A 15,419-nucleotide genomic window follows, 5' to 3' on the forward strand; every position below is an offset into this window, starting at 1 on the left:
ACAAGCGGTAGGAAAAAATGGATGGATGGATGGGCAAGGATGGAGGATGCAGGATGCAGGTGCAGTAAACGCGTAAAGGGGGCGTGGTTGGTGAGGTTTCAGGACCGCCCCCTCCTGCGCCAATCACCTGCAGCGGACGTGCATTAAGCGTCTCTCCCACTTTGCGTGCCGTCAGAACTTTGGAAGTTCTCCCGCAGAAGAGCGTGAGCACATTTAAGATGGAGAAGTCCAAAAACTTCCGCATAGACGCGCTCTTGGCCATAGATGGTCCTAAAGCGCAGACGTCTCCCCTGGCTCTGGTCACCTCCTCCTCCTCCTCCTCCTCCTCCTCCGTCTCCATCCCGGCCTCCGAGCTCAGCAGCCCCGGCGAGGCTTTACGCACCGAGACGCCGTCCCCGCCGAGGATCTCCAGCCACGGCCTGATCCCCAAGCCGGGATTCCTGGGTAGCGCGCACGGCCTGGTTGGATTACACCCGCCCAGCAGCGCCGGCATCCCCGCGCAGGCGCTGTACGGCCACCCCATGTACACCTACTCTGCGGCGGCCGCCCTCACCGCGCAGCACCCGGCCCTGTCCTACTCGTCCTACCCGCACCACCACCACCATCACCACCACCACCAGCAGCACCACGCCGGGGACCCCATCAAGCTGACGGCCAGCACCTTCCAGCTGGACCACTGGCTGCGGGTGTCCACGGCCGGCATGATGCTGCCCAAAATGTCGGACTTTAACAGTGAGTACAAACAACCATTTTTTTTCGGACTGTAGGGATTTTTGTTGACATTTTGCACAAAATAAAAAAAAAAACTAAAAAAACCCTGGTGTCTCAATCGCCAAAATTTTTCCAGAAAAAAATAATATTTTTCAATTTACCGTAATTCGGTGTGGAAAAAGACTGTAAAAAATACTTCCGTTTTTAAATAACCATTACGGTAATGTAAAAAAATGTCATTGTGATTTCACAGTTGGCTCCTATTGCATTACTTTAACAGAAGGTGGGGGGGAAATAATCGATTTTTCGGACATGGACGACTATAAAATTGATTCGTAAAACGTCAATAATCTATTTATTTATTGTAAATAAAGTACAGACAATTTAGCTGACCAGCGCCGAGGACACTTATGTTCCAGTTTTGGACACATTTCTATTAAATATAGAAATGTGTCCTGAAAAAAAAAAATTGAATTAATTGCCTTTATATGTATTAAATTAATACATATAAAGGAAATTAATTCAACTTTTTTTTTTTTGGACACATTTCTATGCATTTAATACTATTAAATGCATAGAAATGTGTCCAAAACAGGAACATAAGTGTATTAAATGCATAGAAATGTGTCCTGAAAAAAAAAAGTTGAATTAATTCCCTTTATATGTATTAAATTAATACATATAAAGGAAATTAATTCAAATTTTTTTTTTGGACACATTTCTATGCATTTAATACTATTAAATGCATAGAAATGTGTCCAAAACTGGAACATAAGTGTATTAAATGCATAGAAATGTGTCCTGAAAAAAAAAAGTTGAATTAATTCCCTTTATATGTATTAAATTAATACATATAAAGGAAATTAATTCAACTTTTTTTTTTTCAGGACACATTTCTATGCATTTAATACTATTAAATGCATAGAAATGTGTCCAAAACTGGAACATAAGTGTATTAAATGCATAGAAATGTGTCCTGAAAAAAAAAAAGTTGAATTAATTCCCTTTATATTTATTAAATTAATACATATAAAGGAAATAAATTCAACTTTATTTTTTGGACACATTTCTATGCATTTAATACTATTAAATGCATAGAAATGTGTCCAAAACTGGAACATAAGTGTATTAAATGCATAGAAATGTGTCCTGAAAAAAAAAAGTTGAATTAATTCCCTTTATATGTATTAAATTAATACATATAAAGGAAATTAATTCAACTTTTTTTTTTTGGACACATTTCTATGCATTTAAAAAAAAAGTTTAATTAATTTCCTTTATATGTATTAAATTAATACATATAAAGGAAATTAATTCAACTTTTTTTTTTTTTTGGACACATTTCTATGCATTTTTTGGAAATTCACTCAACTTTTTTTTCTTTTCTTACAAATGCACTGTTTTTAAAAGTGAGAAACGCTTATTTAGTGAAACAAAGAAAAAAAAAAAAGTAAAACTGCATCAATATACATAAATTAAAGATGCATCAATAATCGATTTTTAATCAAATTGTAGCTCCCGAATCGGATTCGAATCGTGAGGTGGCCAAAGATTCCTGCACCTCTCACATCTACAGTAATTTACTGTGAAGTTATTCATTTTTACAGTAATTTATTGTGGGGTTATTATACACATTTCGATTAGAGTATTTTACTGAGGAATAATACTGTTAAATTCTGTGTAATTATTTTTTACAGTGTAACAGCAATCATAAAAACGTATAGAATATTTAAATTTATCTGCTTAAAATAACACTGAAAGAAAAAAAAATCAGTTTTAAGCTCAAAAACCGGCAGCATAGTTGCCAATATTTGACAGTAAAATCTTGACTTTTTTTTTTTTTACAATTGAATTAGTGTTTCTTTGAAATGGGTATTTTGGTGTAAAATGCAGTAAAAAAATAAATAAATACCAAACTAAAAACGTCATTGTTCTAGATCTAAAATTATAATATTGTTAGATTTTGTTCCCAATCAATTCACGCCATAATTATTCAATTTATAAAGTGTACTCATTGTAAATATTAAGGTAGAATTTTGGCCAACTGAGCTGCCAATTTTTACCGTAAAAAAAAAAAAACAGTCCTTTTTACAGTGCGCTACTGTAAAAAAAAAAAATGGTGCTTATGTTATTTTTACAGTAAAATTCTGCTGACAGAGCTTTCAATTTGTACTGCAAACTCTATGGTGGTATTTACACCCAGCAGGCACAAGACATTGAAACAACGTCGAGAACTTGTTGAATTAGGTCCTGACACTGAGTAATTCAAACATAACGTTGAAACAACATGCTTTTTGTCAACGTTTAATCAATGTTGGGTTCTGATGTTGATTTGACCATTGAATTTTGGTCATTTCCCAAACAATATTTTACAATAAAAATACAACGTTGAAACAACATGCTTTTTGACAACATTTAATCAATGTCGGGTACTGACATTGATTTGACCATTGAAATGTGGTCATTTCCCAACCAATTTACTACGACACAAAAACAACGTTGAAACAACATACTTTTTGACGACGTTTAATCAATGTTGGGTTCTGACGTTGATTTGACCATTGAATTGTGGTCATTTCCCAACCAATATTATACAACACAAATACAACGTTGAAACAACATGCTTTTTGATCATGTTTATTCAATGTCAGGTGGTGACGTTGATTTGACCATTGAATTTTGGTTATTTCCCAACCAATATTCTACAACACAAATACAACGCTGAAACAACATACTTTTTGACAACGTTTAATCAATGTTGGGTTCTGACATTGATTTGACCATAGAATTATGATCATTTCCCAACCAATATTCTACAACACAAATACAATGTTGAAACAACATGCTTTCTGACAACGTTTAATCAATGTCAGGTTGTGACGTTGATTTGACCATTGAAATATGATCATTTCCCAACCAATATTCTACAAACACAAATATAACGTTGAAACAACATGCTTTTTGATAACGTTTATTCAATTTCAGGTTGTGACGTTGATTTGACCATTGAAATGTAGTCATTTCCCAACCGATTTACTACAACACAAAAACAACGTTGAAAAAACATACTTTTTGACAACGTTTAATCAATGTTGGGTTTTGACATTGATTTGACCATTGAATTATGATCATTTCCCAACCAATATTCTACAAACACAAATACAACGTTGAAACAACATGCTTTTTGATAATGTTTATTCAATGTCAGGTTGTGACGTTGATTTGACCATTGAAATATGATCATTTCCCAACCAATATTCTACAACACAAATACAATGTTGAATCAACATGATTTCTGACAACATTTAATCAATGTTGTGTTTGACGTTGATTTGACCATTGAAATGTGGTCCCTTCCTAACCAACAATGTGGATCCAACGTTTACACATCAATTTTAATATATAAATCAATCAATCAATCAATGTTTATTTATATAGCCCTTAATCACAAGCGTCTCAATGGGCTGCACAAGCCACAACGACAAATACATCTATTTTGCAACGTTGTTTCAAAGGACGTGCATGTATAATCAACGTTGTATCAATGTCCTATGCCTGTAAAAAACGGCACCACTGTTATTTTTACAGTAAAATCTATGGTTGTCGTTTTTATAGTGTATTACTGTAAATATAAAAAAAATAGTACTCATGTTATTTTTACAGTAAAAGTCTGAAAGGGCTGCCAATCTGTGGAGGTTTTTACAGCAAATTGATATGAATGGAAAACTGTACCACTGTTATTTTGGTGACTGAGCTGCCAGTTTTTACAGTAAAATATACACAAGTTAAAACACTGCATTTGTGACAAGAAGTAAATGTGTGCCTTTTACAATATTACATATTGACAAGTAGAGAATTACAAAAAATATGAATGATGAGTGTGGATACAAGGTGACACAGACGGATGACTTTTGGGAGAGGAACTAAAATGGAGAGATAATGGACAGACGGGAAAGTGTCGGCAGGCTGCGAAAGCCACAGTGGACATGTTACCCGCAACCGCGCACACTGGACGTTTTGTCCACGCTCCTCCTCACAGATTTGGGTCAAAAACGAGGCGGCAAATAGTTCTTCTATGGACACATTCATGGAGCGGACATAGTGGATCACACGCATTTACACTGCAAACATTGACCAGCGTTTAACACTGTCCTTTCACAGTAAAATACTGTAATGACCTTCTACTTCACCGCAATTAATTGTTATTAGTCTTAACTGTAAATTCAAACTGATTTGTTTCTTAAGGAGGATTCCACCAGTGTTATTTCACAGTAAAATAATGTAATCAAAGTGTACTGTTACTTCCAACAATACACTGTCAACATCCCAGCATTGAACTTCACAGTAAATACATGCAAATGTTACTCATGTGAAAGCACTGCAATTATTAGCTAGAAATTTACTGTGAATTTAGTTCAGGTTCAGTTGATTTGGAACATGCATGCGATACAATGTAGGGCATCACACATTTCCAGTTGTTTCATTACAGCACGTCCGAAAAGGAGTAGGAAGAAGCTGAGCTTTGAGGCAAAACTGGACAATCATGCATTACATACTATACATGACCTTTTGCACTATATTCATTTATATTATTATGTGTTGTCAACTTTGTACTTTTTTATGTCATTGCCTGAAATAAATGAATAAATGAAAAAAAGAAAAAAGAAAAATGAGGTTATTTAATCCTACCCCTTTTCATACCATATCAATTTTATCCCATTTCCTTGCTCTCTGTAACAGAACAGTGAATAAATAAATAATACATATATAATATACCATAGTAAGTAAACAAATATGAAATACATAAATAATCTTTATCTAAAAAAAATATTAAAAAACTAAAATAAATAAAAAAAGGGTTCAAGATGTTCATCACAATTATTGTTGTGTGTACTTTGTGAACACTTGTAGTTTGAACTAAATCAGTTTGATTTCTTTGCTTAATCCATTCCACAATTTAATTCCACATACTGATATGCTAAAGGTTTTAAGTGTAGTACGTGCATACAAATGTTTTCAATTCGATTTTCCTCTAAGGTTATATTTCTCCTCTTTTGTTGAGAGGAATTGTTAAACATTCTTAGGTACACTGAGAAAAACTGAAATCTAAGTAAGATGAAATATCTCAAATAAGGGTGATATTTGCTTATTTTCTGTCTGATAAGATAATTCTTCTCACTAAGCAGATTTGATGTTAGAGTGTTTTACTTGTTTTAAGGGTTTTGGTCCTGAAGACTGTATAATGCATATGTTCCTTGACTGCACTTAAATGTAGAATATATTTATATTATTTATATATTATATATATAATATATTATATATATATATATATTATTATTTATTGTATTATTATTTATTATTATTACTGTCTATTGTGAGTGAACTGTGGTGCTGAATTTCCCCCAGGGATCAATAAAGTACTTTCTATTCTATTCTAAATGATCTCAGTAAGATATTACAGCTTGTTGCTGAGATTTGATGACCTATATTGAGTAAAACATGCTTGAAACTACAATATCAACTGTTGCAAAGCTGTGTCATCAACACTCACAAGTATAAAACTACTTTTTTTAAAGTAATAATTTCTTACTTCAAGCATGAAAAAAAAAAAATCATGATGCCGAGCGCATATCATTATGTCAAGATAATGGCACTAGCATTTACTTCATTTAAGAATATTTTTCAACACATTGAGCAAATTCTACCAAGAAAAGTGCACTTGTTATTAGTGAGAATATACTTATTTTAAGGTATTTTTGGGTTCATTGAGGTTAGCTAATTTTACTTGTTTTGGAAAGTCTTGACAAGCCGAATTTTCTTGTTCTATTGGCAGATCATTTTGCTTAGTTCAAATAAAATACCCCTCATTTTTGTATTTTTTTCTCTTGTTTTTGAACACTGACTTTTCGCAGTGTAGCAGGTTATAGTTTGCCTTGTACATCATTTTAGCGGTTTGCAAATGCACCAAATTGTTGAATTTCAATAATTGTGATTCAATAAATAAAGGGTTCGTATGTTCTCTATATCCAATTCTAATGGATCTGTTTTGTAACACCGTTAGTGAATGAAGCGCACATTTGTAGTTGTTTCCCCATATTTCTACACAATAACTCAGATATGGTAACACCAGTGAATTTATACAGACATTTTTTAAAGTGGAGACCACGTTGCACAGTCTGGTGCAGTAAGTGGAGTATGCTGTTCAACCGAGAGCATAATCAACTATAAAAGTCCAATTGTTGTAACTTTATTGTAATTCTCCATGAAATCAAAGCTGTGCAATTGCATGAAAATGCTTTTAAATGACTGGTTAACCAGTAATTAATATAAGGGTACCGTGATTTTCAGTCATTTATTGTAACGTCCCAGTACATTTTGATTGCAGCATACTGTGAAATAGTATAATAAAAGGATAATAATAATAATAGCGTAATAATGATCATTATAATGGCAATGTAATGAGTGCAATATTGTTTGTGTGCAGCCCAGGCCCAGTCCAACCTGCTGGGCAAATGTCGAAGGCCGAGGACGGCCTTCACCAGCCAGCAGCTGCTGGAGTTGGAGCACCAGTTCAAACTCAACAAATATCTTTCCAGGCCCAAACGCTTTGAGGTGGCCACCTCCCTCATGCTCACAGAAACACAGGTACAGGAGTATAATAATACAGTATCACACACACAGGTTATTATTTGGAATGTGGACCAAGTTTTTGATCATCACTTGTGGGGACCACCCTTTCTACAGGTTGTGGAGGCATAAAAAAATGTAGGTAAAATGGCCACTGCCCAGTTAGCTCATACACGTCTTTAAATCTCTGGATTGATGAAGTAATGTGCTGATCATTCTTACTGGGGACCATGGGGAAAAAGAGTTAATATGGTTCATGGGGACCACATTTAAATAATTTTGCATAATTCACACAAATGTGTACGTGACTACTGAGGACCATTTAAAAAAAAAAAAAAAAAGTTCAAATGAAATATGACATGATCCTCAGAATACAGCACGACAGCTGTCCTCTTATAGGAAGTTTCACCACTTAAATGTTAAAGCAAATCCTGCATTTTCTGTGACATTACTGAAAACTGCTGTTTAGCATTAATGAAGTTGTCTGCAACTCCAACTAGCATATATAGAAGGATGGACAATTCTGAATGTGAATCATACTTTAAGGTAATAATGTTTTATAATCATGCTGTGTGAAAATGTCATCCTAAGGAAAAAAAAAGAAGAAAAAAAAATCACTTAGGCATCTTCAGAATGGATCTGACTATCATTTAAAAAGGTTTCCCTTTAGGGGACCTGTTTTTTTGTCCCCATACCGTCAGAGGTCCCCTAAAGGTGACTGTGTAAACAGAGTGATGTCCCCATTAAGTAAGCATTGCCAGAACACACACACACACACACACACACACACACACACACACACACACACACACACACACACACACACACACACACGCACACACAAAATGTTCATTTCCCAGGTCAGAATCAAGCACTTAAAGGTCACTTTTAAAGCCTTCACTGCTATATATTAAATGAAATCAAGGTAATGAAACGTATTAGTAAATTTAATGTAATTAATTAATTATACATATTTTTCAATGAAATCAAGTTAATTCATTTTAATTTGGCCAGCCACGTCATCCTAATGGGATTCACCACATCATTTAATTGTGGACGTCACATAACTTTAACATGCATGGCCCACCGTGTCATTTGGTGGTCCGCCACGTCATTTCATTGAGTAACGCCACTTCATTTTAATGTGGCCCATACCATAATTTTATGTGGTCCGCCACGTCATTTTATTTCCACCGTCCCATCATTTTGACGTGGCTCATAACATAATTTTTACGTGGCCCACTATGTATTTTTTTGTGGTCTGCTACATCATTTAATGTGGTCCGCCACATCATTTCATTTTCTGGCCCACCATTTCATTTTAAAGTGGTCTATACCATAATTTTATGTGGTCCACCACGTCATTTTATTTCGACCGTCCCATCATTTTGACGTAGCTCACCAAATAATTTTTACGTGGCCCATTATGTCATTTTTTGTGGTCCGCCACATCATTTTCTGGCCCACCAAATAATTTTAAATTGGCCCATTTCATAATTTTAAGTGGTCCGTCCCATCATTTTGACATAGCTCACCACATAATTTTTACGTGGCCCACTATGTAATTTTTTGTGGTCTGCTACATCATTTAATGTGGTCCGCCACTTCATTTTCTGGCCCACCAATTCATTTTAAAGTGGTCCATACCATAATTTTATGTGGTCCGCCACATCATTTCATTTTCGACCGGCACTTTATTTTCTGGCCCACCACTTCATTTTAATGTGGACCATGCCATAATTTTATGTGGTCCGCCACCTCATTTTATTTCCACCGTCCCATCATTTTGACGTAGCTCACCACATAATTTTTATGTGGCCCACTATGTAATTGTTTGTGGTCTGCTACATCATTTAATGTGGTCTGCTACATCATTTAATGTGGTCTGCCACATCATTTCATTTTCGACCGCCACATCATTTTCTGGCCCACAAATTCATTTTAAAGTGGCCCATACCATAATTTTATGTGATCCACCACATCATTTTATTTCGATCGTCCCATCATTTTGATGTGGCTCACCACATAATTTTTATGTGGCCCACTATGTAATTTTTTGTGGTCTGCTACATCATTTATTGTGGTCCGCCACATCATTTCATTTTCGACGCCACTTCATTTTAAAGTGGCCCATACCTTAATTTTATGTGGTCCGCCACGTCTTTTTTTTTTTCACCGTCCCATCATTTTGACGCAACTCACCACATAATTTTTATGTGGCCCACTATGTAATTTTTTGTGGTCTTCTACATCATTTAATGTGGCCCACCACTTCATTTTAAAGTGGCCCATACCATAATTTTATGTGGTCCACCACATCATTTTATTTCCACCGTCCCATCATTTTGACATAGCTCACCACATAATTTTTACGTGGCCCACTATGTAATTTTTTGTGGTTCGCCACATTTCATTTTCGACCGCCACTTTATTTTCTGGCCCACCACTTCATTTTAAAGTGGCCCATTCCATAATTTTAAGTGGTCCGCCACCTAATTTTATTTCCACCGTCCCATCATTTTGAAGTGGCCCACTATGTAGTTTTTTGTGGTCTGCTACATCATTTAATGTGGTTTGCCGCAACATTCTATTGTGGCCAGCCACATCATTTTACTGTGGCCCACCACATCAATTTATTGTGGAAAGTCAGTTAATTTTAACGAGGCCCGTTCCATACTTTAATGTGGTCAGCCACTTCTTTTTAAGGTGGCCCACCAAATAATTTTCAAGTGGCCCATCACGTCATTCTATGTGGCCTGTGAAAGGCTGGAAAACATTTTTTCAAATCGCTTACTGGCTAAATGAATTTGTTCTTTCAATTTTATAGGGATGGCGTGGCGAAGTTGGTAGAGTGGCTGTGCCAGCAATCGGAGTGTTGCTGGTTACTGGGGTTCAATTCCCACCTTCTACCTTCCTAGTCACGTCCGTTGTGTCCTTGGGCAAGACACTTCACCCTTTGCCTCTGATGGCTGCTGGTTAGCGCCTTGCATGGCAGCTCCCGCCATCAGTGTGTGAATGTGTGTGTGAATGGGTGAATGTGGAAATACTGTCAAAGCGCTTTGAGTACCTTGAAGGTAGAAAAGCGCTATACAAGTATAACCCATTTATCATTTATTTATTATATATATATAATATATAATGTAATAGATATTGTATTATTCTATTCTATTCTATATCTACATGTTCTACACTAATATTGTCGGATGTTCAAGAGTATATTTTTGTTGTTGATCGAAAATAAACACTTAAATATCTGCTGGTCATTTTGAATCTCAAAGTATTTATCAATAAGTAAAAAAATATAGTAATCAAAAAGTTACCTTTTCAAATAGTGTCACAAGGCTACTACATGTTTATATTCATATATGTTCACTGCTACAATAAGCATATTTGAAAACTACAGAAGGTAAATATACGCATATATGTTGAAATACACATTAAATATAGCCTAATGTAAATAAAATCAAGGTAATTGTACATATTAGTCAATGAAATTTGATTGATTTCACATATTGTGAAATGATAAGTTATGTATAAATTTATAACGTAAAAAAATATATATACACAGTATATAAGTTTACATATTGTTAAATTATAAAAGTTATATATGTATGCATGAATCCAAGAAAAAAAAAAAAAAAAAATTATATATATATACATACATACATTAGGGCTGCAACAACTAATCGATTAAATCGATTATAAAAATAGTTGTCATTAATTTAGTCATCGATTCGTTGGATCTATGCTATACGCATGCGCACAGGCAATTTTTTTTAAAAAATGTAAACATTTTTTTTTATAAACCTTTATTTATAAACTGCAACATGTACAAACAGCTGAGAAACAATAATCAAAATAAGAATGGTGCCAGTATGCTGTTTTTTTCAATAAAATACTGGAAAGGATATAAATGTAGTTGGTCTATTTTATCCGATTATTAATCGAAGCAATAATCGACAGATTAATCGATTATCAAATTAATCGTTAGTTGCAGCCCTAATATATATATACATACACACACACATATATATTTACATACACATATATATACATACAAACATAGTAAAATTATAAGTTATATATTCATGTATGAATCCTTGAATATACACACACACACACACACATATTTTTATATATATATATATACCGGTACATATATATACATACAAACATTGTTCAATTATAAAAGTTATATATGTATGTATGAATCCTTGTACACACACACACACATACGCACACGCCTATATATACAGTATATCAATTAAGAAACATATAAATATATATTATAAATAAATCAAATAAAAATAAACAATGTATATAAATGCTAAGTGTACGAAACAAGTATATCATATAAATAAAGCAATGTGTATAAATGTATATATTATAAAATCAAATCAAGGAGATTCTGCGTTTGGTCAAATGATAAAAGTGATGCATAAATAAATAGATATACACAAGTGTACTTATTGTTAGATTATATCAAGGCTTCTACATTTGGTTGAATGAGAAAAGTCAATTATTGTTAAATGACAACAGGTATTTCAGGGTATTGTTTGGAGCATTTACTTATATAGGGAAGCATCATAAGTTAAAATACAAACGAGGAATTTGTCAGGTGTCATATAATCTTCATGGAAAATGGTCATCCAACACCTTTTGTCATATTTATTTATTACATTCATGTTTTTCTTTCTGCATATTTCCACAAGTATTGAAGTGGTTTGATTTGTGCTCAGGTGAAAATCTGGTTCCAGAACCGGCGCATGAAGTGGAAGCGGAGCAAGAAGGCCAAGGAACAAGCCTTGCAGGAGGCCGACAAGCAGAAGGGCAGCAAGAACAAGAGCGAGCAGGACGGAGACTTTGAGAGCAGCAAAAACGGAAGAATTAAAGACTTGAAGGACAGCGACGAGGATGAGGAAGCCGAGCGCTTCTTGTACAATTCATCGGACTGTTCCTCGGACGACGAGCGGAATCGAACGTGCGGCCCCGAGAGGCGCCACCAGGAGGACTTTGCATGAATGCTTTGTTAAACAGAAAATATGGTATATATATATATATGTATATATATATATATATATATATATATATATATATATGTATATATATATATATATATATATATATATGTATATATATATATATATATATATATATATATACAGTGGGGCAAAAAAGTATTTAGTCAGCCACCCATTGATTGTCAATGGGTGGCTGACTAAATACTTTTTTGCCTCACTGTATATATGTGTATGTATGTATGTATATATACACGTATATATGTATGTATACTGTATATATATATGCATATTTATGTACATATGTGTATATATATACATACATGTATAAAAATATAAATAAGTAATAAATATATGCTGAACTGCACTGCATGGTTTCTATGAAATATCAAATATAATTGGGGGAAAACATCTTTATTTTTATATGCAGTATTTATAATCAAAAAAAGATGCATGCAATATTGTGCTCTATTGGCAAATAAAATGTTGATTTTTGGTGTACACTGTACATATTCACTGGCTAAAAAATGCATACATTTACAGTAACTCACTGTGAAATATCCTAGCATCATTTTACCGTATCTGTACCTGTGATTAACTAAATGCTGCAACTTCAAAATTGTAATTTTGATGTTTTTGATAACATTTTTATTACAGTATTTTACTGTGAAATAACTTAATTGCTGTGAATTATATTATCCTAATTTTTACAGTCGTGCACGTTGTAATGTTACAGTAAATTTTGACTACAGTATTTTACTGTGAAGAAATACTGCAAAATGCCGTGAAATCCTGGTAAGTTTAGAGCGTATGATGGATGGGGGAGGACGTGTTTGTCTTCAGGCTGACAGCTGGGGTCATGGGAAGGACTGGTAATGGCGCTATCGGATGTGTGCAAACTTGCACTGAGAGCAAACAGCAAGCACAAGCTACATTTGACGCCACACCACCAATGGACACCACTGGACAAGCTGCTTTTAGTCAAAACATTGCTCATATTTCAAGAACGGATTATTTCTCATGGCGTTTAAGGGAAAAATGCCGGTAAAATAATACTTTTTTTTTTTTTACAACTCCAAACGTTTTATAATGCAGTGGTTCTCAAACTTTTTTCTGCATTATAGTTGAGACTAATACATAATCATTATTATTAATACACCCGAAGATTGATTGATTGATTGATTGAGACTTTTATTAGTAGGTTGCACAGTGAAGTACATATTCCGTACAATTGACCACTAAATGGTAACACCCGAATAAGTTTTTCAACGTGTTTAAGTCGGGGTCCACTTAAATTGATTCATGATACAGATATATACTATCATATATACTATCATCATAATACAGTCATCACACAAGATAATCACATTGAATTATTTACATTATTTACAATCAGGGGTGTGCATTTGATTGTTTACATTTGATTAGATGCTCTTGAGATTTAAGTATTGAGAGTTAAAAAATATATATTTAATTTGAAAACTTTTATAACAGACACTATCGGTAAACCCCTCTGGACATATATGTATATATATACATATATATCCAGAGGGGTTTACCTCTGGATATATACATATATATACACACACATATATATATATATATATATATATATATATATATATATATATATATATATATATATATATATATATATATATATATATATATATATACATACACACACATACTATATCCAGAGGGGTTTACCGAAAGTGTCTGTCATAAAAGTTTTCAAATATATATATGTATATATATCTATATCTATATATATATATTTAAAAAATAAAAATAAAAAAATATATATTTATTAAAACAAACAAACAAAACAAAAACAAACAAAAAAAATACACACACACACACACACACACACACACACACACACACACACACACACACACACACACACCCACACACACACATTCTTTTTTTCCCCCCCTGATCATTGACTAAAATATGTTTGTAAATGTGTGAATGTGTGCCCTTTTTTTAGTGTAGAGATTGTCTGATTCATGTAGGATTATCATTACAGTTGAGAATAACACATTATTATCATCATGAATACACCCGTCTTCAAAAACTAGTGACGCCTTGGTTTCAAACTTCAATCAGGGTTTCTCTTATTGCACCACACTAAGTGCAATGAGATGAAAAACAAACAACTTTGTCTGATGCTGCCACAAATAAATGTATCATATTTGTACATTGCATCACATCATCCTGTTCGAATGCATAAATGTGAGTTTAGAAGATGTTATAACTTCTGTGTTTAAGGAACAGTGAAGTGTTTCAGCTACCAGGAGGTATCATTTTGCATTTTTGACAGAAAAAACACATGTTATCCTAACTCCTGTAACTTAGTATTTTGTAATTGACTATCTATGAAAGAAAAACATCTTCAAATCTCAACAAAACCCAGGACATGATCATGTGCGCCCCCTTGTGGTTGTGACCCCAAACAACTGCGTAGCATGTTCATGCCTATTAAGAGGGGCCTCCTGCTTATCTTCAATGTTTGCTTGAGCAGGCGACATCAGGAGTTCACACCAGGGTCAGACCCGACTAAGCAGGTAAAGGCAGCTGGCAGTCAATGGCCACACACTGAGGCTATTGATGCAAGCACGCACTGTATTGACCAGAGGTGCTCAAAGTGTGACCCGAGGGCCATTTGTGGCACTTCGTATGTTATTCTGCCGATCTTGATGCATGCGGTCCTCAGGGGAAAAAGTGTGGACATGCAACTTTTAAACGGGCTGTTTTTGAACACCCAAAATGTGATCCCCTTCACCAAAAAAAAAAAAAAAGATTTTACACTGAGTCGGCAGAACTTTACCGTAAATTTTACATTGGATTACTGTAAATTGAAAATTGTACCACTGTTACTTTTATGGTAAGATTCAGGCAACTGAGATGCCAGTAATTTAATTTTTACAATACATATTTTACAGCACATTACTGTAAATGGAAAAACGGCACCAGTGTTAATTTTACTGTAAAATTCTGGTGACTAAACTGCCAATATTTCTCTGTAAAATCTACTGAATTATTTTTTTTTATAGTGAA

At 34.2% G+C, this 15,419-nt stretch overlaps 1 protein-coding gene across 1 annotated transcript; it reads left to right on the plus strand.

The window, feature by feature from the left end:
- Positions 1-218: 218 nt before the first annotated feature.
- On the plus strand, positions 219-12,371 carry mnx1 (motor neuron and pancreas homeobox 1). The gene is made up of 3 exons (XM_062021650.1): positions 219-732; positions 7,196-7,356; positions 12,078-12,371. The coding sequence occupies exons 1-3, from the start codon at positions 219-221 to the stop codon at positions 12,357-12,359; spliced, it is 957 nt and encodes a 318-aa protein (XP_061877634.1). The 3' UTR covers positions 12,360-12,371.
- The last annotated feature ends 3,048 nt before the right edge of the window (positions 12,372-15,419 follow it).

The sequence above is a fragment of the Entelurus aequoreus genome, linkage group LG15, assembly GCF_033978785.1.
Source record: "Entelurus aequoreus isolate RoL-2023_Sb linkage group LG15, RoL_Eaeq_v1.1, whole genome shotgun sequence".
NCBI lineage: Eukaryota > Metazoa > Chordata > Actinopteri > Syngnathiformes > Syngnathidae > Entelurus > Entelurus aequoreus.

What these genes read in the sequence shown, in the direction of transcription:
- mnx1 (XM_062021650.1), top strand. Translation starts at nt 219, where the DNA reads ATGGAGAAGTCCAAAAACTTCCGCATAGACGCGCTCTTGGCCATAGAT. An exon ending in CAAAATGTCGGACTTTAACA is followed by an intron (nt 733 to 7,195) that starts GTGAGTACAAAC and finishes GTTTGTGTGCAG; the next exon opens with CCCAGGCCCAGTCCAACCTG. An exon ending in TCATGCTCACAGAAACACAG is followed by an intron (nt 7,357 to 12,077) that starts GTACAGGAGTAT and finishes ATTTGTGCTCAG; the next exon opens with GTGAAAATCTGGTTCCAGAA.